The following is a 20,593-nucleotide window of genomic DNA, read 5'->3' as shown; positions in this document are numbered from 1 at the left end:
GATGGGACAAGGATATCCCGGCCGGCCGGCCAAACCCTCCCCTAACCCGGACAATTGTGCGCCGTATCATGGGTCTCCTGGTCTGGGCCAGCTGCGATACAGCCCAGGATTGAACCCGGATCTATAGTTAAGCCTCTAGCACTGCGATGCAGTGCCTTAGTGGTCTCCCGAGTGGCACAGCAGTCTGAATTTTTCCTGGTCAGGTCATCGGAAAAAACTCAGGGCCACATTTACAGAAGATACAACGCTATAAACTCCTTCAGTATCCTAACCCTACAGAGTGGCCTCCACAGTCCACCTCCACAGTCCACCTCCACAGTCCACCTCCACAGTCCACCTCCACTCACTTCCTACGTCAGCAGGCAAGATGAGCTACAATGCAGCAGTGGGCTGGAATCTTGGCTCCTGAGTCCTGAGGTTGCTCAATGGCCTTGCTGGGGAGACTAGAATGAATCACCGCGCCAATTACGTCACCCCGGGCCTGACATGAATTCTCCTGCCTGTCTGTCGGGTTAGGACATGCTAGAGCGAGCACGACAGAGTGAGCGTGTGGCTGTGGGATTGAGCCGAGCCAAGCTGACCTCCTACACCTACTCTGCCTGGTCATCTTGTGTAACACCAGCGCAGCACGGGCCGGCACGAGGGGGAAGCAGGGCACTGTGCCACCAGACTGATGCGGTTTCTTCCTTTGCGCAGCTATGACGGGTTGGGGGAGTCACTTGGAAACTGGAGGGCTGGGGAGTGTTGATGATGCAACTTGTGTAGCTACTTATCCTCGACTCCTCAAACTAAATCAATCTCACTCTTTAAAAACTACTGAGGCTGCCCCATCGAAGACAACAAAACTATAAATCTGGCTTATTTAAGAGCTGTGTGGAAGACAAAACTTTGGTATTTAGTGTATAGTAATAAATCAAGTGACATCAGCCCTGGGGGAAATAAAGCCCAATATGGGTCTGTGCGTGTCTGTCACTGTCTCACCACTCTCCCAGAAACAATGCCAGCCCCCTGCCAATGGTGGGCAGACACCAGCCTAGCAGCATGAGGTCAAACCACAGAGATAGATTGAGGACTCATCTTTTTATCTGTGCCATTAAAGAATCTGTAACAGCGTGGGCATCACCATTGAGGCTTTCTTCTTCTTCATTGGCTGATTGCACCAAACTCATAGGAATCCACACCCGGTTGACTACTTTAACATGGTGGAAGCCCTCAATGGCAAAGTCCATGCTAAAATGGGTTATATCCATGATGAGTTCTCCATCTCTATGGGTCACACATCCTGTCCTGAATCAGGAGAGCTGTCAACTCTCCCACCACCATCAGCTCCTATCCCTCTACATCCTCTGTTGTGGAGCTGCCCGCCTTCCTGTGTGACTGGGGTTATTCATTAGTCTATGTACTGTGAGGGCTTCATTGTGTCTCAATGATCAGCCGAGACACACAAAGGGTTGTAGGAGGGCTCAGCCATTACGTTAAGCACTTAATAACCCCCCTGCATAGGGCTCCAACGCGCTTATATTAGAGAACTGGCAGATAGCTAATGGATCATGGGGGAGAGGATGGGAGATGGGGAGGGGTGAGGGCAGTTAAACACACCTGCCTGGGTTCATTTAGACCCAAAGGGCACCTGACTCCTGTCTTTCCAAAGACTAGGATCCAAGTGGGCATAAAAATCAGACCACAGGAAAGGATACCCATCATATCAATGGGGTACAATGCACTGATGAAGGGCCTTCGTACACAACAACGTCTCTCCACCATTAACCCACATCACTAAGCTTCTACAGACAGCTTAGGGTAGAAGTACTTCTCTGTAGGCAGCTGGAAAACAAAAGAGGATTGCTGCTTTGTTGTTTATGGGACATTGCAGTCCCCTGGGGAAGGAGTGGAACAACTTCATTGTTTATGGTGCAGGTTGCATTGCCTTGAGCTGAGTCGTTTCTTCTAAGGCGGTGGGGGACTGGGTTTGTGTCTTCTCACACATGCTCTCAACATAGGCCTACCTCTTTTAGTGAGCCTCATACACCTAGGCCACACACCTAGGCCTTCATAGTACACCCTCAGTCTCTGCCTCTCCCACTAGATCGGTCAACTAGAGTTTGACCGATTAATCGGAATGGACGATTAATTAGGGCTGATATCAAGTTTTCATAACAATCGGAAATCGGTTTGGCCGGGGGGGGTTTTTTCAAACTTTTTTTTACACCTTTATTTAAGTTAAGAACACATTCTTATTTTCAATGATGGCCTAGGAACGGTGGGTTAACTGCCTTGTTCAGGGGCAGAACGACAGATTTTTACCTTGTCAGCTCGGGGATTCAATCTTGCAACCTTACAGTTAACTAGTCCAACGCGCTAACCACCTGATTACATTGCACTCCATGAGGAGCCTGCCTGTTACGCAAATGTAGTAAGCGAAGGGAAGTTGCTAGCTAGCATTAAAAACTTATCTTATAAAAAACAATCAATCAATCATAATCACTAGTTATAACTACATATGGTTGATGATATTACTAGTTTATCTAGCGTGTCCTGCGTTGCATATAATCGATGTGGTGCGCATTTGCGAAAAAGGACTGTCGTTGCTCCAATGTGTACCTAACCATAAACATCAATGCCTTCCTTAAATTCAATACACAGAAGTATATATTTTTAAACCTGCATATTTAGCTAAAAGAAATCCAGGTTAGCAGGCAATATTAACCAGGTGAAATTGTGTCACTTCTCTTGCGTTCATTGCACGCGCAGTCAGTGTATATGCAACAGCTTGGGCCACCTAATTTGCCAGAGTTTTACGTAATTATGACATAACATTGAAGATTGTGCAATGTAACAGGAATATTTAGACTTATGGATGCCACCCGTTCGATAAAATACGGAATGGTTCCGTATTTCACTGAAAGAATAAACGTCTTGTTTTCAAGATGATAGTTTCCGGATTCGACCATATTAATGACCTAAGGCTCGTATTTCTGCGTGTTGATTATGTTATAACTAAGTCTATTATTTGTGAGAGCAGTCTGACTGAGCGGTGGTAGGCAGCAGCAGGCTCGTAGGCATTCATTCAAACAGCACTTTCGTGCGTTTTGCCAGCAGCTCTTTGCAATGCTTCAAGCTTTGCGCTGTTTATGACTTCAAGCCTATCAACTCCCGAGATTAGGCTGGTGTAACCAATGTGAAATGGCTAGGTAGTTAGCGAGGTGCGCGTTAATAGCGTTTCAAACGTCACTCGCTCTGAGACTTGGAGTGGTTGTTCCCCTTGCTCTGCATGGGTAACGCTGCTTCGAGGGTGGCTGTTGTCGATGTGTTCCTGGTTTGAGCCCAGGGAGGAACGAGGAGAGGGACGGAAGCTATGTTACACTGGCAATACTAAAGTGCCTATAAGAACATCCAATAGTCAAAGGTTAATGAAATACAAATGGTATAGAGAGAAATAGTCCTATAATAACTACAACCTAAAACTTCTTACCTGGGAATATTGAAGACTCATGTTAAAAGGAACCACTTGCTTTCATTATGTTCTCATGTTCTGAGCAAGGAACTGAAACGTTAGTGTTACGGATACAGGTATCCTGTGTCTGTGTGTATCCTGTGTTCTTTTCTCTCCTTCTCCCCTCACAGGTGAAAATCACCACTCCCCAATCAGTCACCAATCCAATCATCAATCAGAAGACACACCTCCTCCTGTTTCCTACCCAATCACAGTTCCTTTCCCTTGGTTTAAAAACCCCATCAGTTGTTTGCTCAAAAGCTCAATCTCTCTGTAAATGCCATGTCTGTAGGTCTCTGTGTTGCACTCTCTCATTGTGTATTAACCTCTCTTTTGTTTGAGCACCTCCATAGCACTTTGTCATCACCTGTGAGTATTGTTTTGGTTATGGTGTTTTTGTTTGTTTGCTGGTGGGAAAAGGGGAAACCAAGACAAGTCGCCCATGGGCATACACTACCCGTAGGTAGACTTTTAAATACACTAGTTAGAACTGGGCGGACCACCCACTGTATTTTTGGTTAGTTAACTGTTAAAGTAGGCTAGTCTAGCTTAGGGGTGTTTTTGAATACTTATTGTTTCTTTCCTTGGGTCCAGCTCAGCCCCTTTTCCTGCTTCCCCCCCCCCCCCCCCCCATTACTGTGTGTTTACAAATAAACCTTGAGTTTGACGGAAGATTTCAGTTGTCGTAGTTATTTCGTTCTCATTTTTACTTTGTCACTTTAGAATTTGCATGAGTTATGTTACAGGTCTCATTACCATCCCCCCCTAGACTGTCGGGCCAAAAGGGATTCGTAACAGTTAGCGTTCTTACATGGCACATATTGCACTTTTACTTTCTTCTCCAACACTTTGTTTTTGCATTATTTATACCAAATTGGACATGTTTCATTATTTGAGGCTAAATTGATTTTATTGATGTATTATTTAAGTTAAAATAAGTGTTCATTCAGTATTGTTGTAATTGTCATTATTACAAATACATTTTGTATTTTTATATATATTTTTTAAATCGGCATCAGCTTTTTTTGGGGTCCTCCAATTATCGGTGTTAAAATCATAATCGGTCAACCTCTACTGTCAACGCATGATTACACTGGCTGACAAACTGGATTGGTCCTTAGTGCAGCAGAGCTGACTCTTCCAATATTCAAGCATGATATGTAGGCAAAGTAGATGTCAATCAGGCAGTGATGCAACTTGCCATGCTACTTTTCAGAGGGTTTCTGTCAGAGTGATAAAAGGAATGCAATCCGCTAAGTGTGGTTATCCTTAGTAAAATCCTACTTTCAACTCCTCATTGTATTTCCAAGAGATCAAAACATTGGTCCATTCTCACCATCAGCTGCAGAATAAGTCTGAAGCCAAGTTCACCCTTGCTTCATCATCATAAGCGAACCAACTAATATACCGTGACTCTAAACGACTGGAAATCAATACATGATGCTGTTGACCTCCTAATCAGCATTGATCAATCTGAGAGTAATGTCATTGGCATACCCCAGAGACAAAGACCACAGAGTCCCACAGATGATGGTTAGTGTCATGTTTACATTCATTAGAGGTCTGAGTCACACACACTAAAAACAAGCTCTCCCACAAATTCTAGTTCTCTCACAACATTGAGGACAGGGGGAGAGCATCCATCTCTCAGTCTTTTCCCCTGGCTGAGAGTGTAGGGCATAATGATGGATGGTACATTGAAGCTGCCTCTGTGGAGCGACCATCAATCATTCCCCTGTGTCCCATCCAGTCTCTGCTGTCTCACCACTACCACACACTCTACCAGAACCAGACATTAACTGGGAGTCACACCCACGCAGCCTGGAGAGAGACGCAGGTCTGTGGGCTGCAACGTGAGCCACTGACGCCATACGGGGTTTGTTGTCGTTCGTAATGCAATGTCTCAGCAGAGTGCCATCTCCATAGTCTCAGCAGAAGCATCCGCAGCACACGCCTGCTCAGTGGATGTGAGGCTCTTTTACTGCACAGGCCTGTAGTGTACAGTGTGTTAGGCCATTAGGAAACTATCAGGGCATTCTTTGTCTTCTGCCCCCTACCTTGTCCATAGTCTACACCTTATAAACAACACAGAACACTCTGGTTGGCTCCTCTGCCTAGTTCCGTTATGGAGCCTTCAGTCACTGGTGAGATAAAATAGATGCCCTCCCGGCCAGGCAGCTAGACACAACCCCGGGTCACTTGGAAGTATGGTGGTGTGCCGACAAGCGGGCACCAGGATTCCGGTGCAGGCATGGCAGCTTCTCTGCTTTCCACTACGTTTGCATACCATTTCCTTCTGGCGAGCCTGATGGGAAAGAATGGTAGAGAACCCTCTGGTTTTGGAGCAGAGCAGTGTGTACATGTGTTATTAGTCAATGGGGAAGCGCCAAAGTTTGTTCCTCTTCTTTTGGCACATGACAGACCGAGTTCCCTGGCTCAGGCATCCCATCATTCTGGGCGTTGAGTTCTTGGCAGTCTACAGAGTGTAGTAACGCAATAGCTTTGCAATTTCCACACACGCAAACTGCTATTGTAGTCATATTAGTGGTCTTTAATTTTCTCCTCAATACTCCTTTCTTCCACTAGGGGTATAACACATGTGCCCATTTTCGATGAAAGGGGGATTTAAATACCCCAACCTGTCAATCAAAAGCCCACAAATAACAACCATATTTTCTCACCTTAGGTTTTTGGCCAAACGAGGTCACTCACTCAAATAGTAGGATTTGTGTAGTTCACCCCTAAAAATGTTGATCATGCAAGAGGTCACTTGGCTAGTGAAGTGATGCCACCAATGTGCAAGAGATTGATGTTCCATTTCAATCGAATTCACAAAAGCGCGTGGCCTAAATTCTCAACTAGGAAAGTCCAGGGTCAGGTCAGGCTGTCACATGCACCAACATAGTCTGATTAATCAGGCTGTAACACACAATTATTGTACATTAGAGGCTGATTAAGCAGACTAGCATTAACCCAACTAATTTACCCAACTCAATAGTAAAGGATTAAAATCAGAACCCATGCCTTTACTCGATAACCAGGCAAGTTTGTTCTCAACTCAATTGGATAGGCGAAGCCTATAGGCTTCTTTCAACAGACCAAATGTTTAAAGGGCTGGCTTTGATCACTGAGATTGACAACTCGTCACACACAAGCTTAGCTGGCTAGCTAACGGTAGCAAACTAGTAACGTTAGGCTCATTTCTTTTGACAAACTGCTGTCGGGTAAGATCATGTTCAAACCTCCAACACACACTAATATCCCAATAAGTAGAGTAAAATACTAACTCACAATATGTATAATGGAAATAAAACACACTGGCTCGGTTTACTATTTTGTAAAGTTTAGCTAGATCGAGGTGTCAATAGAGTGAGACCAGCGAAGACCCCGTTACACACAAATAGCAGTCACAACGGCATGACAATCCTCGCTTACTCCCAAGCACCTGCTGTTAGTTTAGTCGGTTAAATCGATTGCATGTGTCAAGGAATGTGTCATCTCCATACCTGCCATGAAACCAGTCGTTACAGAGGTCGCATTCGATCATAAACCGGCTCACATCGTAAGACTGCCGGCAGACACAGTACAGCGGGGCCGCCGCCATCTTCCTACTGTCCCCAAACAACGCAGGAATAAAGTGGGGCGGGGATTTGGTTGGGTACGCGGAAAGAGTCGAGGGGAAACCCGATCATATGCGAAAGAAAGCATGGGAAAGCCATTGGGGCAAGCCTATCTCTGACGTCAATTTCCAAATTATTTATTTCCATCTGGTTACTCAGTGTAATAGCAAATACCTATACTTATAACATTGTGAATGATGTAAATAGTTGTTTTTTATTTAACTCGACAGTGATCATTGACCTATAAACAACAGTGATATGATGCAAACTGACACAACTTGGTCAAAGTGCCCAAGGCTGCACTCAGCAGGAAAAGCACTGCCATTGGTTTGGACTCATATGGCCTGGTTCAGAATACAGGAAGCGTGATCAACACAACAAAATGCTCTCCCTGCCTGGTATTTCTCACGGAGCGTGTCTGACGTGCTCTACGTGCTTTGTGGGCAGGGAATAGCAATAGGACTGCCGACCCGTTTGATCTGTGTGAGCTGACAGTGCCCATCCCCCCATAAACCCATCTGTGCAGCTCTGCATAGTCAAGTAGGCTTAATGCATGCAGGGCATGCGACACCGTGACTGCACCTATGGAAACATGCAGTTATTTGCTGACTTTGGCATGTGCCTGATACTGTATTTATACTAGAAAACCATTTATGAAGCCATCCTAAGGAGAGACAATGATGCTATTTAGCAGTTGATATTTCATAAACATGCCAATAATTGTCGGATTTTAACATACATGTGTAAGTGTAACTGAGTTTGGATGTTTAAATAGCCTTGCTACAACTTGATTTTAGGGTGTTAAAGGTCAAAGCCCATCAGTCATGATGGTGTGGATATGGCCTGGGGCATTCCCTGAGGTTTCATGACAGCTCCCTGTGGGGAGCCACGCTGCTTTAATGAGCTGTTGTTACCATAGTCGGCGTGTCTGAATAAGCATCAGCCAGGCAGGACACTTCGCCTGCAATGGTCTATTTGAGCAGAATCGCATTAGTGGAAACCAAGACTGTTCTCATGGCAGGGCTGGTTGTGGTTAGGTATTTTATAGTTGCGTCAGGGACAATTTTAGCTAACCCTAGCCCTAATTCTCATAACCTACTGATGTGAACTGTGCATGAGCCCAACAATGCCTCTTAATTAATTATAAAGTCTAAACAGCTGGGGTTACTTCAGTTGAAGAAGCAGTGTGTGTGCCGACATGCAGTCAGAGCAGGCCAATTATAAGGGATGAAAATATGTTCAAATGGAAAACGGAATTGCAATGTATACTTAATGTGTATGTTTTAAGTAAAAGGTGTGTTGTAAAAACATTACCACACGAATTTATTGTGCAATAGCAAAATAATAGGCATGATATACCTAGGTCTAAAATGGTGAAGCTAATACAAATAGTTATCATCCTGTATACAAAATAGTTTTGAACTTAATAAAATGATGCAACATTTGGAATAATGTCCTACATTTTAGGGAACAAGCTTTGAAAGAAGACAAAGAATGCGGTGAGAGTATTTTCACGGGCTTGAGCGCCATCTGGTGTACAATGCGTAAAATGACAACACATTTAGAGCCATTCGCGAGCTCGTTGACAGGTGGCGCTAATGGAAAATGACCATTGACAGTTCATATCGCCTAACGGGTGGTCGTGTTGCTAAAACAAGACAGCACCCGGTGAAGAACGCTAGAAGCTAACAAACGTCTTTTTTCACTCGTTATAATGTTATGAATTGATACCTGCTTTGCAATCAATTTACCGGAGTATAGACGCATGAAACCAAGGTAAGAAGAGACCATTATGAATGAATGGTTCTCAGACAGCCATGAGCATCTTTGCTAACTTGTTGTAGCTTACGTTGGTGATGCTGGTGTTGTTGTGTACGATGTTTACTATCACTAGCCATTGAAGGAAACACTTATATATCCTATTGACGTTGGTGGGCTATTTCAGTTGTTTTGCATAGATAACGTTATTGCCCAGTGCCCACGGACACGAATGTAATATTGGGCTTGGTGCCCCAATCCCCCGTTGCTTTCTAGCTAAAATTATACTGATGAGGACTTCCTCGTGCCGGTAGTGCTGAGCGATTAATGCTTTTTGAAGTCGGTTCAATTTCGGTTCATTATTAAAAAAGAATCCCAGATTTTGGTTTCGAATTTGGGTTAAATGCAGTAATAACACAGAATAAAACCATAAATGTACTATGATGGTGGTAGTGACTGCTATCTTTTATTAACCATCATATTGACATTCATTTATTTCCGTTTATATCATGTTTTATTTGATGAATTTATTATTTAATTCAAAGTCATCATCTCATCCTATAGAGCTGCTGCCTATGCTGTCTGACAAAATCACTATTTTGTAGTTCTTCAAAGTAAATATGGCATACTTTTATGACTACTGAATACCAACTATCAATCACTTTGATCATGTATTTTCAGCTAGAGCTACCTGGCCAAGAAACAGCTGCTCTCAATAGAGGTGTCATAATACCCATAACCTAGCCATCAAAAGTGACCTTGTCCTAGAGAGATTTACACGGTTAACAAAACGTCACGCAAGGGTAAGCCTACACGAAACACAGCCATTATTTTAAGTGTTTCTAAAGTCCCCTATGGGAAACGTGAATGCTGGGAAAATGATTGGAACCATTTCCTTGTTTGGCCACGAGGTTTTATGACTCTCACTGTGGTACTCTATATCCCCTCATGGTACCTTCTCGGCTGTTCAATCCAGTTTCCGAGCTGGTCACGGGTGCACCTCAGCCACGCTCAAAGTACTAAACGATATCATAACCGCCATCGATAAAAGATAGTACTGTGCAGCAGTCTTCATCGACCTGGGCTTTCGTCTCTGTCAATCACCGTATTCTTATCGGCAGACTCAACAGCCGTTGTTTCTCAAATGACTGCATCCCCTGGTTCACCAACTACTTCTCAGAGTAGAGTGTAAAATCGGAGGGCCTGTTGTCCGGACCTCTGGCAGTCTTTATGGGGGTACCACAGGGTTCAATTCTCAGGCTGACTCTTTTCTCTGTATATATCAACGATGTCGCTCTTGCTGCGGGTGATTCCCTGATCCACCTCTACGCAGACGACACCATTCTGTATACATCTGGCCCTTCTTTGGACACTGTTAACAAACCTCCAAATGAGCTTCAATGCCATACAACACTCCTTCCGTGGCCTCCAATTGCTCTTAAACGCGAGTAAAACTAAATGCATGCTTTTCAACCATACGCTGCCCGCACCCGCCCAACTAGCATCACTATTCTGGATGGTTCTGAATTTGTGGACAACTACAAATACATAGGTGTCTGGCTAGACTAAACTCTCCTTCCGGACTCATATTAAACATCTCCAATCCAAAATAAAATCTGGAATCGGCTTCCTATTTTGCAACAAAGCCTCCTTCACTCACGCTACCAAACATACCCTCGTAAAACTGACTATCCTACCAATCCTCGACTTTGGCGATGTCATTTACAAAATAGCCTCCAACACTCTACTCAGACTACATCCAGTTTGCTATCACAGTGCGATCCGTTTTGTCACCAAAGCCCCATATACCACCCACCACTGCGACCTGTATGCTCTAGTCGGCTTGCCCTCGCTACATATTCGTCGCCAGACTCACTGGCTCCAGGTCATCTATAAGTCTATGCTAGGTAAAGCTCCGCCTTATCTCAGCTCACTGGTCACGATAACAACACCCACCCGTAGCACGTGCTCCAGCAGGTATATCTCAATGGTCATCCCCAAAGCCAATTCCTCCTTTGGCTGCTTTTCCTTCCAGTTCTCTGCTGCCAATGACTGGAACGAATTGCAAAAATCGCTGAAGCTGGAGACTTCTATTTCCCTCACTAACTTTAAACATCAGCTATCTTAGCAGCTAACCGAACGTGGCAGTTGTACATAGCCCATCTGTAAATAGCCCATCCAATCTACCTACCACAACCCCAAATAGTTTTTATTTACTTTTCTGCTCTTTTGCACTCCAGTATTTGTACTTGCACATCATCATCTGCACATCTATCACTCTAGTGTTAATTTGCCAAATTGTAATTACTTCGCTACTATGGCCTATTTATTGCCTTACCACCTCACGCTATTTGCACACACTGTATAAAGACTTAATTTTTTTCTATTGTGTTATTGACTGTATGCTTGTTTATTCCATGTGTAACTCTGTGTTGTTTGTGTCGCACTGCTTTGCTTTATCTTGGCCAGGTCGCAGTTGTAAATGAGAACTTGTTCTCAACTAGCCTACCTGGTTAAATGAAGGTATATATATATATATATATATATATATATTAAATGGTCATGCGTTCCTGTCTCTCCTTCAGCACGTGTAAAAAAATAAATTGACCTGACAAGTAGATGCGAAATGGATTATGGCTCATTGTAGTTAATTACCATGTTTTATGTGCTAAAATATTGGCCTGTTGGATACTACAACTCCCCACTACATCGCACAGTTCAGGCTGGAACTGATTTCTCGCTAGAGAAACTGCAATGTGCACATTGAGCTCACAGAAAAAATAAGGAATTAGTCATTTAAAAACTGAAAAAAAAACTGGACTTTTCTGTATGATTTCACTTTCCCAGGTTAGGTGTATGAAGGGAGGACGTGGAGAGTGGTCCTGAAGATGAGGCGTCTGTACAGGAAGAAAGCCCTGAGTCTGGTTAAGGAGCTGGATGCCTTCCCCAAGGTCCCAGAGAGCTATGTCGAGACCACAGCCACAGGGGGGACAGGTGAGATTTCACTCTCAATACTGCTCACATATGTCTGAATACTGATTCAGTAGCCTCAACTTTGAATGATGTCGCTAATGTTCTTCTCTCGCCCATCCATAGTGTCCTTGATAGCATTCACTGCCATGGCACTGCTGGCCTTCTTTGAGTTCTTTGTGTATCGGGACACCTGGATGAAGTATGAATACGAAGTGGATAAAGATTTCTCAAGGTACATAGAACTGTTGATTTTGTTTCATCATGATAAGCTCTTATATAAGACTGAACTATGTTTTACTGTCAATACATTATCTTGGAATCTGACAATACTTTTTCTTCATTTACAGTAAATTGAGAATAAACATAGATATTACAGTTGCCATGAAATGCCAACGTAAGTATTCAACTTATCACACATTATTTATTGGAATCATTCATGAAATGTAGGCCTTCATATTTTGGGCATAATTAATGTGTTATGATGTACTGTAATTTTCCCCACAACCCCCTGGAGCTAAAGATTGAGTTGGTGTGCTGTTTCAGATGTGGGTGCAGACATTCTGGACCTGGCAGAGACTATGATAACATCAAATGGCATTCAGTATGAGCCTGTGAGTAGATCACTGAGCATTCTATTACATACAAATAGACTTTGGTGATCCTAAACCCTGATCGATTTTCTTCCCTGTGTATAAATGTTCAGGTGATTTTTGAGCTGACCCCGCAGCAAAAACTGTGGCACAGGTAAGCAGTTTACTCAGTTAGTACGTGTGCATGTCACTGTTGAAATATCACCCCACCACTTTGTAGGTGAACAGCTGAGTAGAAATGTAACCACTCTCAAATTCATAGACAGAGCTATGGATCCAAGGACTGACCATCCATGATATCAGAATGATAGTTGTTCTTTTTTGTTGTTGAGCCTATACAGTGTTTGTTTACAAGTAAATTAATTATTTTCAAAATAGTAAAACAAGCTTCTATTTTGGGTTCTGATTGGGTTAGACAGTTAAACTAAGCTCATGAGACATTTATAATGTTTTATTCTTAAATGATCAATGGCTATATATCATTAATTTAAAAGTAAAAATAAATAGGTAGTTATTGTAGATTAGCCCTTTAAGCACTTCGTTAATAGTCGGAAAATCTCACTCAACCACATTCCAAAAGAAAAAAAACTATTTTGTCATCCTTCCTGTATGAAATGAGTAGGTAACCTGTTTCTCCCTCTCCCAACTCTCCTTAGGACCCTGTTGCTGATACAGAACAGGCTGAGGGAGGAGCATTCTCTACAGGAGGTCTTGTACAAGAGTGTTCTAAAGGGAGCCCCTACGGCCTTGCCCCCTAGGTTAGTAGTCCCGCCTTGCCCCCTAGGTTAGTAGTCCCGCCTTGCCCCCTAGGTTAGTAGTCCCGCCTTGCCCCCTAGGTTAGTAGTCCCGCCTTGCCCCCTAGGTTAGTAGTCCCGCCTTGCCCCCTAGGTTAGTAGTCCCGCCTTGCCCCCTAGGTTAGTAGTCCCGCCTTGCCCCTAGGTTAGTAGTCCCGCCTTGCCCCTAGGTTAGTAGTCCCGCCTTGCCCCCTAGGTTAGTAGTCCCGCCTTGCCCCTAGGTTAGTAGTCCCGCCTTGCCCCTAGGTTAGTAGTCCCGCCTTGCCCCCTAGGTTAGTAGTCCCGCCTTGCCCCTAGGTTAGTAGTCCCGCCTTGCCCCCTAGGTTAGTAGTCCCGCCTTGCCCCCTAGGTTAGTAGTCCCGCCTTCCCCCTAGGTTAGTAGTCCCGCCTTCCCCCTAGGTTAGTAGTCCCGCCTTGCCCCCTAGGTTAGTAGGCCCGCCTTGCACCCCCTGGGTTAGTAGGCCCGCCTTGCACCCCCTGGGTTAGTAGGCCCGCCTTGCACCCCCTGGGTTAGTAGGCCCGCCTTGCACCCCCTGGGTTAGTAGGCCCGCCTTGCACCCCCTGGGTTAGTAGGCCCGCCTTGCCCCCCTGGGTTAGTAGGCCCGCCTTGCCCCCCTGGGTTAGTAGGCCCGCCTTGCCCCCCTAGGTTAGTAGGCCCGCCTTGCCCCCCTAGGTTAGTAGGCCCGCCTTGCCCCCCTAGGTTAGTAGGCCCGCCTTGCCCCCCCTAGGTTAGTAGGCCCGCCTTGCCCCCAAGGTTAGTAGGCCCGCCTTGCCCCCCTAGGTTAGTAGGCCCGCCTTGCCCCCAGGTTAGTAGGCCCGCCTTGCCCCCCCCCTAGGTTAGTAGGCCCGCCTTGCCCCCCCAAGGTTAGTAGGCCCGCCTTGCCCCCCCAAGGTTAGTAGGCCCGCCTTGCCCCCCAAGGTTAGTAGGCCCGCCTTGCCCCCCAAGGTTAGTAGGCCCGCCTTGCCCCCAAGGTTAGTAGGCCCGCCTTGCCCCCCCCAAGGTTAGTAGGCCCGCCTTGCCCCCAAGGTTAGTAGGCCCGCCTTGCCCCCAAGGTTAGTAGGCCCGCCTTGCCCCCAAGGTTAGTAGGCCCGCCTTGCCCCCCAAGGTTAGTAGGCCCGCCTTGCCCCCAAGGTTAGTAGGCCCGCCTTGCCCCCAAGGTTAGTAGGCCCGCCTTGCCCCCAAGGTTAGTAGGCCCGCCTTGCCCCCAAGGTTAGTAGGCCCGCCTTGCCCCCAAGGTTAGTAGGCCCGCCTTGCCCCCAAGGTTAGTAGGCCCGCCTTGCCCCCAAGGTTAGTAGGCCCGCCTTGCCCCCAAGGTTAGTAGGCCCGCCTTGCCCCCAAGGTTAGTAGGCCCGCCTTGCCCCCCCAAGGTTAGTAGGCCCGCCTTGCCCCCCCAAGGTTAGTAGGCCCGCCTTGCCCCCCAAGGTTAGTAGGCCCGCCTTGCCCCCCTTGCCCCCAAGGTTAGTAGGCCCGCCTTGCCCCCAAGGTTAGTAGGCCCGCCTTGCCCCCCAAGGTTAGTAGGCCCGCCTTGCCCCCAAGGTTAGTAGGCCCGCCTTGCCCCCAAGGTTAGTAGGCCCCTTGCCCCCAAGGTTAGCCCCCCCCAAGGTTAGTAGGCCCGCCTTGCCCCCAAGGTTAGTAGGCCCGCCTTGCCCCCAAGGTTAGTAGGCCCGCCTTGCCCCCCCAAGGTTAGTAGGCCCGCCTTGCCTTGCCCCCCCAAGGTTAGTAGGCCCGCCTTGCCCCCCCCAAGGTTAGTAGGCCCGCCTTGCCCCCAAGGTTAGTAGGCCCGCCTTGCCCCCAAAGGTTAGTAGGCCCGCCTTGCCCCCAAGGTTAGTAGGCCCGCCTTGCCCCCAAGGTTAGTAGGCCCGCCTTGCCCCCAAGGTTAGTAGGCCCGCCTTGCCCCCAAGGTTAGTAGGCCCGCCTTGCCCCCAAGGTTAGTAGGCCCGCCTTGCCCCCAAGGTTAGTAGGCCCGCCTTGCCCCCAAGGTTAGTAGGCCCGCCTTGCCCCCAAGGTTAGTAGGCCCCCCCCAAGGTTAGTAGGCCCGCCTTGCCCCCAAGGTTAGTAGGCCCGCCTTGCCCCCAAGGTTAGTAGGCCCGCCTTGCCCCCAAGGTTAGTAGGCCCGCCTTGCCCCCAAGGTTAGTAGTTGGTATGGCTCTCAAATGCAAAATTCATCACTACTGAGGTGATGGGAAAATGCATTAAGTACAGATATGTTTTCCTACAAAGGTAATAGTATGTGTGTGTGTCTTCAGAGAGGGCACCGCCTCAGAGCCCTTAAGTGCCTGTAGGATACATGGGCACGTCTACGTCAACAAAGTGGCTGGGAACTTCCACATCACAGTGGGAAAGTAAGATACCGATACACTTTCCTATAAGCACGATATATTTAAGCAACAAGGCCCGAGGAGGTGTGGTACATGGCCAATATTCCACGGCTAAGGGCTGTTCTTATGCACAACGCAACGTGGAGTGCCTGGACACAGCACTTAGCCGTGGTATATTGGCCATATATCACAAACCCCCGAGGAGCATTATTGCTATTAGAAACTGGTTACCAACATAATTAGGGCAGTGAAACTAAACGTTTTGTCATACCCATGGTATATGGTCTGATATACCATGTCCTTCAGCCAATGAGAATTCAGGGCTCAAACCACCCTGTTTATAATTAAGCAATCGTGCCTGAGGGGCTGTGGTGTATGGCCAATATACCATGGTTAATGGCCGTTCTTAGTCACGACGCAACACAGAGTGCTTTGGATACAGCCCTTAGCCGCGGTATATTGGCCATATACCACAAACCCCTGGAGTGCCTTATTGCTATTATAAATTGGTTACCAACGTAATTAGACCAGTAAAAGTCATGTTTTGTCATACCCATGGTATACAGTCTGATATACCACGGCTTTCAACCAATCAGCATTCAGGGCAAGAACAACCTTCTTTTTTTTTTAATAGTGCATTTTGAATGTAAATCATTCTTTATGGGTGTAATGGGGGAAAGCTATGTAATACAGCCAAAGACTCAGAGGCTCATGGAGTTTATCTCATATGTTAGAAGCTTCCAAGCTCCACAAATTGATGCTGCGAATGATTTATGAGTCTATATGTCTGATGGGTAAAAGGGCACTCATCCTATAGAGCACAGTATATTTATTTTTGATGAAAATGCTCCTCACGCTTCTAACCCTCTGTCTTTCTCAGGCCTATTCATCATCCTCGTGGCCATGCTCATATAGCAGCTTTTGTAAGCCATGACAGTAAGTTCTCTGCCAGCCTGACCAGGAAAGGGTGACACTCATTTGCATAAGTTATTTGTTTTTGACAAGGACAACATTAGTACTGTTCTCTGGTTGCTTACATTTAATCTGCATTTCCATGTTTCAAGTGATGGATAAGAGCAGTATGTATTCTAATGCAGTGCCAAATAACTATTTTCTCAGAATGATTCACTCCCAAATAGAGGTTTTCACTGTCCTATTTCACCTGACTGAATGTGAGCTGGGTTTCATCAATGCATTGCAGCGTACAACTTCTCCCATCGGATAGACCATTTGTCTTTCGGAGAAGAGATCCCCGGCATCATCAATCCTCTGGACGGGACAGAGAAAATCACCAGCAACCGTAAGTTACTGCTCCTCCTCACCGAGACCAGGAAGTAAACACATTAATATGTTCTTATCAAACCTCATTCAGCTGTTACTTAATGTGTAGCTATGACTACAGAATGGTAGAGCTGTAAGTGACTGTATATTGAGGTACTTTGTAGCAACAATATTGTGTTGTGAATAAGCCACACTGTCAAAACCCAGACTGTGTCTAGGCTGATTATGTACATGAGCTCTGATCCACACTTCCAGCCTATTCTGCTCAGCATGGCGTCATGAGTTTGCAGGGAGAAAATGTAGCTATTTGTATCCATTTGAAGTGGATTCACTGCAGTCTTGCTTTCATTCACTTGCCGTTCAAAGCAGCCTAGTTTCTCCAGGGGAAAGAACTGAAGCCCCCTATTTCACCTTTCTGTGTAGTCTGTGTAGTCTGTCACTAGATGGATGGGTTTAAAGGCTTTGCTCTTTGTCTTGTTGTTGCAGATAATGAGATGTTCCAGTATTTCATTACGGTGGTTCCTACCAAACTGCACACGTCCAAGGTGTCGGCAGACACACACCAGTTCTCTGTGACGGAGAGGGTAAGTCCTGATTTAGGCACAGATCTAGTATCAGCTTGCCTTCCCCAAATCACCAGTTCTCTGTGACGGAGAGGGTAAGTCCTGATTTAGGCACAGATCTAGTATCAGCCTGCCTTCCCCAAATCCTCATATTAACCATCAGGGGGAAAGGAATTCTATTTGATGTTGACCATGATGGAGGATGCTGCAGTGGGTTCAGATGATGGATCAGTCTCCTCATCCATCCATCCACCCGTCCATTCAGCTCCCTCTGCTGGCTGCCAGAAGTTACTTCTAGCTCTGCTGTATGACACCACATCACAACCTGAGACAGTCATAGATTTCTCTCTTACACAAAGGCTAGATGCTAGAAAGGTGTGTGTGTGCTAGAGGTCGATGGATTAATCGGCATGGCCGATTTTAATTAGGGCCGATTTCAAAACAATCTGTAATCTGTATTTTTGGACGGCGATTACAATGCAATCCACGAGGAGACTGCGTGGCAAGCTGACCACCTGTTACACGAGTGCAGCATCAAAAGGACCTTGAGGCTGCAAGGAGCCAAGGTAAATTGCTAGCTAGCATTAGACTTATCTTATAAAAAAAACAATCAATCTTAACATAATCACTAGTTAACTACACATGGTTGATGATATTACTAGTTTTAACTAGCTTGTCCTGCATTGCATATAATCAATGCAGTGCCTGTTAATTTATCATCGAATCACAGCCTACTTCGCCAAACGGGTGATGATTTAACAAAAGCACATTTGTGAAAAAAGCACAATCGCTGCACCAATGTACCTAACCATAAACATCAATGCTTTTCTTAAAATCAATACACAACTATATATATTTTTTAAAACCTGCATATTTAGTTAAAATAAATTCATGTTAGCAGGCAATATTAACTAGGGAAATTGTGTCATTTCTCTTGCGTTCAGTGGAAGCAGCGTCAGTGTATACACACAGTTTGGGCCGCCTGGCTCGTTGTGAACTCGGAACCATTTTTTCCTAACATTGACCATAATTAATTTGCCAGAATTGTACATAATTATGCATAACATTGAATGTTGTGCAATATTTAGACAGGGTTGCCACCCGTTCGATAAAATACAGAACGGTTCCGTATTTCACTGAAGAATAAACGTTTTGTTTTCTAAATGATAGTTTCCAGATTTGGCTATATTAATGACCTAAGGCTTGTATTTCTGTGTGTTTTATTATATTATAATTAAGTCTATGATTTTATAGAGCAGTCTGACTGAGCGGTGGTAGGCAGCAGCAGGCTCGTAAGCATTCATTCAAACAGCACTTTAGTGCGTTTGCCAGCAGCTCTTCGCTGTGCTTCAAGCACTGCACTGTTTATGACTTCAAGCCTATCAACTCCCGAGATTAGGCTGGCAATACTATAGTGCCTATAAGAACATCCAAAAGTCAAAATGAAATACAAATGGTATAGAGAGAAATAGTTCTATAATTCCTATAATAACTACAACCTAAAACGTCTTACCTGGGAATATTAAAGACTCATGTTAAAAGGAACTACCAGCTTTCATATGTTCATGTTCTGAGCAAGGAACTTAAACGTTAGCTTTTTTACATGGTACATATTACACTTTTACTTTCTTCTCCAACACTGTGTTTTTGCATTGTTTAAACCAAATTGAACATGTTTCATTATTTATTTGAGACTAAATTTCTTGTATTTATGTATTATATTAAGTTTAAATATAAGTGTTAATTCAGTATTGTTGTAATTGTCATTATTACAAATATATACATAAAAATCGTCCGATTTAACCGGTATCGGCTTTTTCTGGTCCTCCAATAATCGGTATCGGCGTTGAAAAAAATCATAATTGGTCGACCTCTAGTTACTGTGTGTGTGTAAAGGAGAGATTAACCCCCACTCTACCTACCCACTGTCTGGTCTAGGAGCGGGTGATCAACCATGCCGCGGGCAGCCACGGTGTGTCTGGGATCTTTATGAAGTACGACACCAGCTCTCTGATGGTGACGGTCAGTGAGCAGCACATGCCCCTCTGGCAGTTCCTGGTACGACTCTGTGGCATCATCGGGGGTATCTTCTCCACCACAGGTCCAGACAACACTCACTCTTACCACCCAGTGTTATGGGCAGACCTCATACTGCTCATGTCTCTCAAATCATTCCACAGTTGCTTTGCCAGCCTGATACTGTGCCACGTCTTCATTGATCTTCTCTCTCCCACAGGCATGATCCATGGGTTTGTTGGCTTCTGTTTCGACATAGTCTGCTGTCGTTTCAAACTAGGCCCATATAAACCTAGAGAGGTGAGCCCAGTCTTCTTTATTGCCACTAAATCTATGTCACAAATTGATGGTAAATCCATGTACATGTACCAGGTTCCCTGTGTCTCACTGGTAGTAGTGTATTTACACTACTTCTGCATGTTCTCTATTTCCAGGTGGTTCTCCCAGATGCCCATGTGAACAACCGTGCTGCTCCGCTCCTGACGGACAACCACGTACAGGAGTAGCCCTGTGACCTGCGCCCATATTCACAAAGCTCTGTGAGTAGGAGTGCTGAGCTTGGATCAGTTTTGCCCTTTTAAGATAAGATTGTATGGACAGATCCTAGATCAGCACTCCTACTGCGAGACGCTTTGTGGTTATGGGACCTGGAGCCTGCTGCTGATTGTGCACCTACTGTCCCTTCACCTGTGGGGGAATCCAGGAAGAGAAGTCTCCAATCACAAGTATGTGGATTACTGGGAGTTTGGTTTGAACCAAATAAGAGTAAACTGATTAGGATCCGACAATCATAATTGTTCTATTTATTGTTTTGGACAGTATCCTCATGACTACCATTATAATATATTTATATCCTGTAAATATGTATTTTGCACTGGAAATGGAAAGCAGCTCCCCAGTTATCAGGCTTAGTGTGTAAAGGTATTGGGACGTTGTCATCTGTAAGTTAGGCTGAATGAAATCTGATCCTTCATACTATTAACTTGCATGTCATGTTTGTTCTATTTCTATCTATTTGCACTGTTGTTCAGTATCTGTTTCACATCTGTCAATGGGAGATGTCCTATTAAACGTGTTTTAGTGCACTTCATCACTTCATGTTGTACACTTTACATTCATTTAAATCTCTTGTTTGGTATCCCACTATGTGATGGTGCATGCTCTTAGCCTGCGCTTACACAGGCAG

The 20,593-nt window shown here is 45.3% G+C and overlaps 2 protein-coding genes across 5 annotated transcripts in view; one reads left to right on the top strand and one right to left on the bottom strand.

Moving 5' to 3' along the window:
* LOC115132989 (lysine-specific demethylase 7B-like) overlaps positions 1-7,149 on the bottom strand; it is a 31,234-nt gene extending 24,085 nt beyond the window's left edge. Inside the window, exon 1 of one of the 2 annotated variants that reach the window (XM_029665770.2) lies at positions 7,000-7,149. In XM_029665770.2, coding sequence (XP_029521630.1) covers positions 7,000-7,097 — 98 coding nt within the window. In that variant the 5' untranslated portion in view covers positions 7,098-7,149. Of the gene's footprint in view, positions 1-3,472; positions 3,607-6,999 lie in introns of those variants that run through there. The other variant, XM_065021557.1, reaches the window with a different exon arrangement.
* Positions 7,150-8,719: 1,570 nt separating this feature from the next.
* On the top strand, positions 8,720-20,505 carry LOC115132991 (endoplasmic reticulum-Golgi intermediate compartment protein 2-like). Of its 3 annotated transcripts, none has more exons than XM_065021553.1 (15): positions 8,720-8,889; positions 11,719-11,865; positions 11,968-12,076; positions 12,192-12,238; positions 12,388-12,455; positions 12,548-12,588; positions 13,091-13,192; positions 15,476-15,571; positions 16,428-16,483; positions 16,749-16,847; positions 17,315-17,412; positions 17,883-17,957; positions 19,330-19,492; positions 19,628-19,707; positions 19,842-20,505. In XM_065021553.1, the coding sequence occupies exons 2-15, from the start codon at positions 11,760-11,762 to the stop codon at positions 19,911-19,913; spliced, it is 1,212 nt and encodes a 403-aa protein (XP_064877625.1). In that variant the 5' UTR covers positions 8,720-8,889; positions 11,719-11,759; the 3' UTR covers positions 19,914-20,505. The 3 variants fall into 3 exon arrangements, with proteins under 3 accessions (XP_064877625.1, XP_064877627.1, XP_064877626.1); XM_065021554.1 differs by lacking the exon at positions 8,720-8,889 and adding an exon at positions 9,563-9,674; XM_065021555.1 differs by lacking the exon at positions 17,883-17,957.
* The last annotated feature ends 88 nt before the right edge of the window (positions 20,506-20,593 follow it).

This window comes from Oncorhynchus nerka, linkage group LG8 (genome assembly GCF_034236695.1).
Source record: "Oncorhynchus nerka isolate Pitt River linkage group LG8, Oner_Uvic_2.0, whole genome shotgun sequence".
In the NCBI taxonomy this organism is placed as follows: domain Eukaryota; kingdom Metazoa; phylum Chordata; class Actinopteri; order Salmoniformes; family Salmonidae; genus Oncorhynchus; species Oncorhynchus nerka.
The sequence above is the reverse complement of the archived record's forward strand: the minus strand, read 5'-3'. Positions and strand labels throughout refer to the sequence as shown.

Coding starts and splice junctions, on each gene's coding strand:
- LOC115132991 (XM_065021553.1), top strand. CDS start 11,760: ATGAGGCGTCTGTACAGGAAGAAAGCCCTGAGTCTGGTTAAGGAGCTG. Junction 12,077..12,191: donor GTGGATAAAGATTTCTCAAG/GTACATAGAACT, acceptor CTTCATTTACAG/TAAATTGAGAATAAACATAG. Junction 12,589..13,090: donor CAGCAAAAACTGTGGCACAG/GTAAGCAGTTTA, acceptor AACTCTCCTTAG/GACCCTGTTGCTGATACAGA.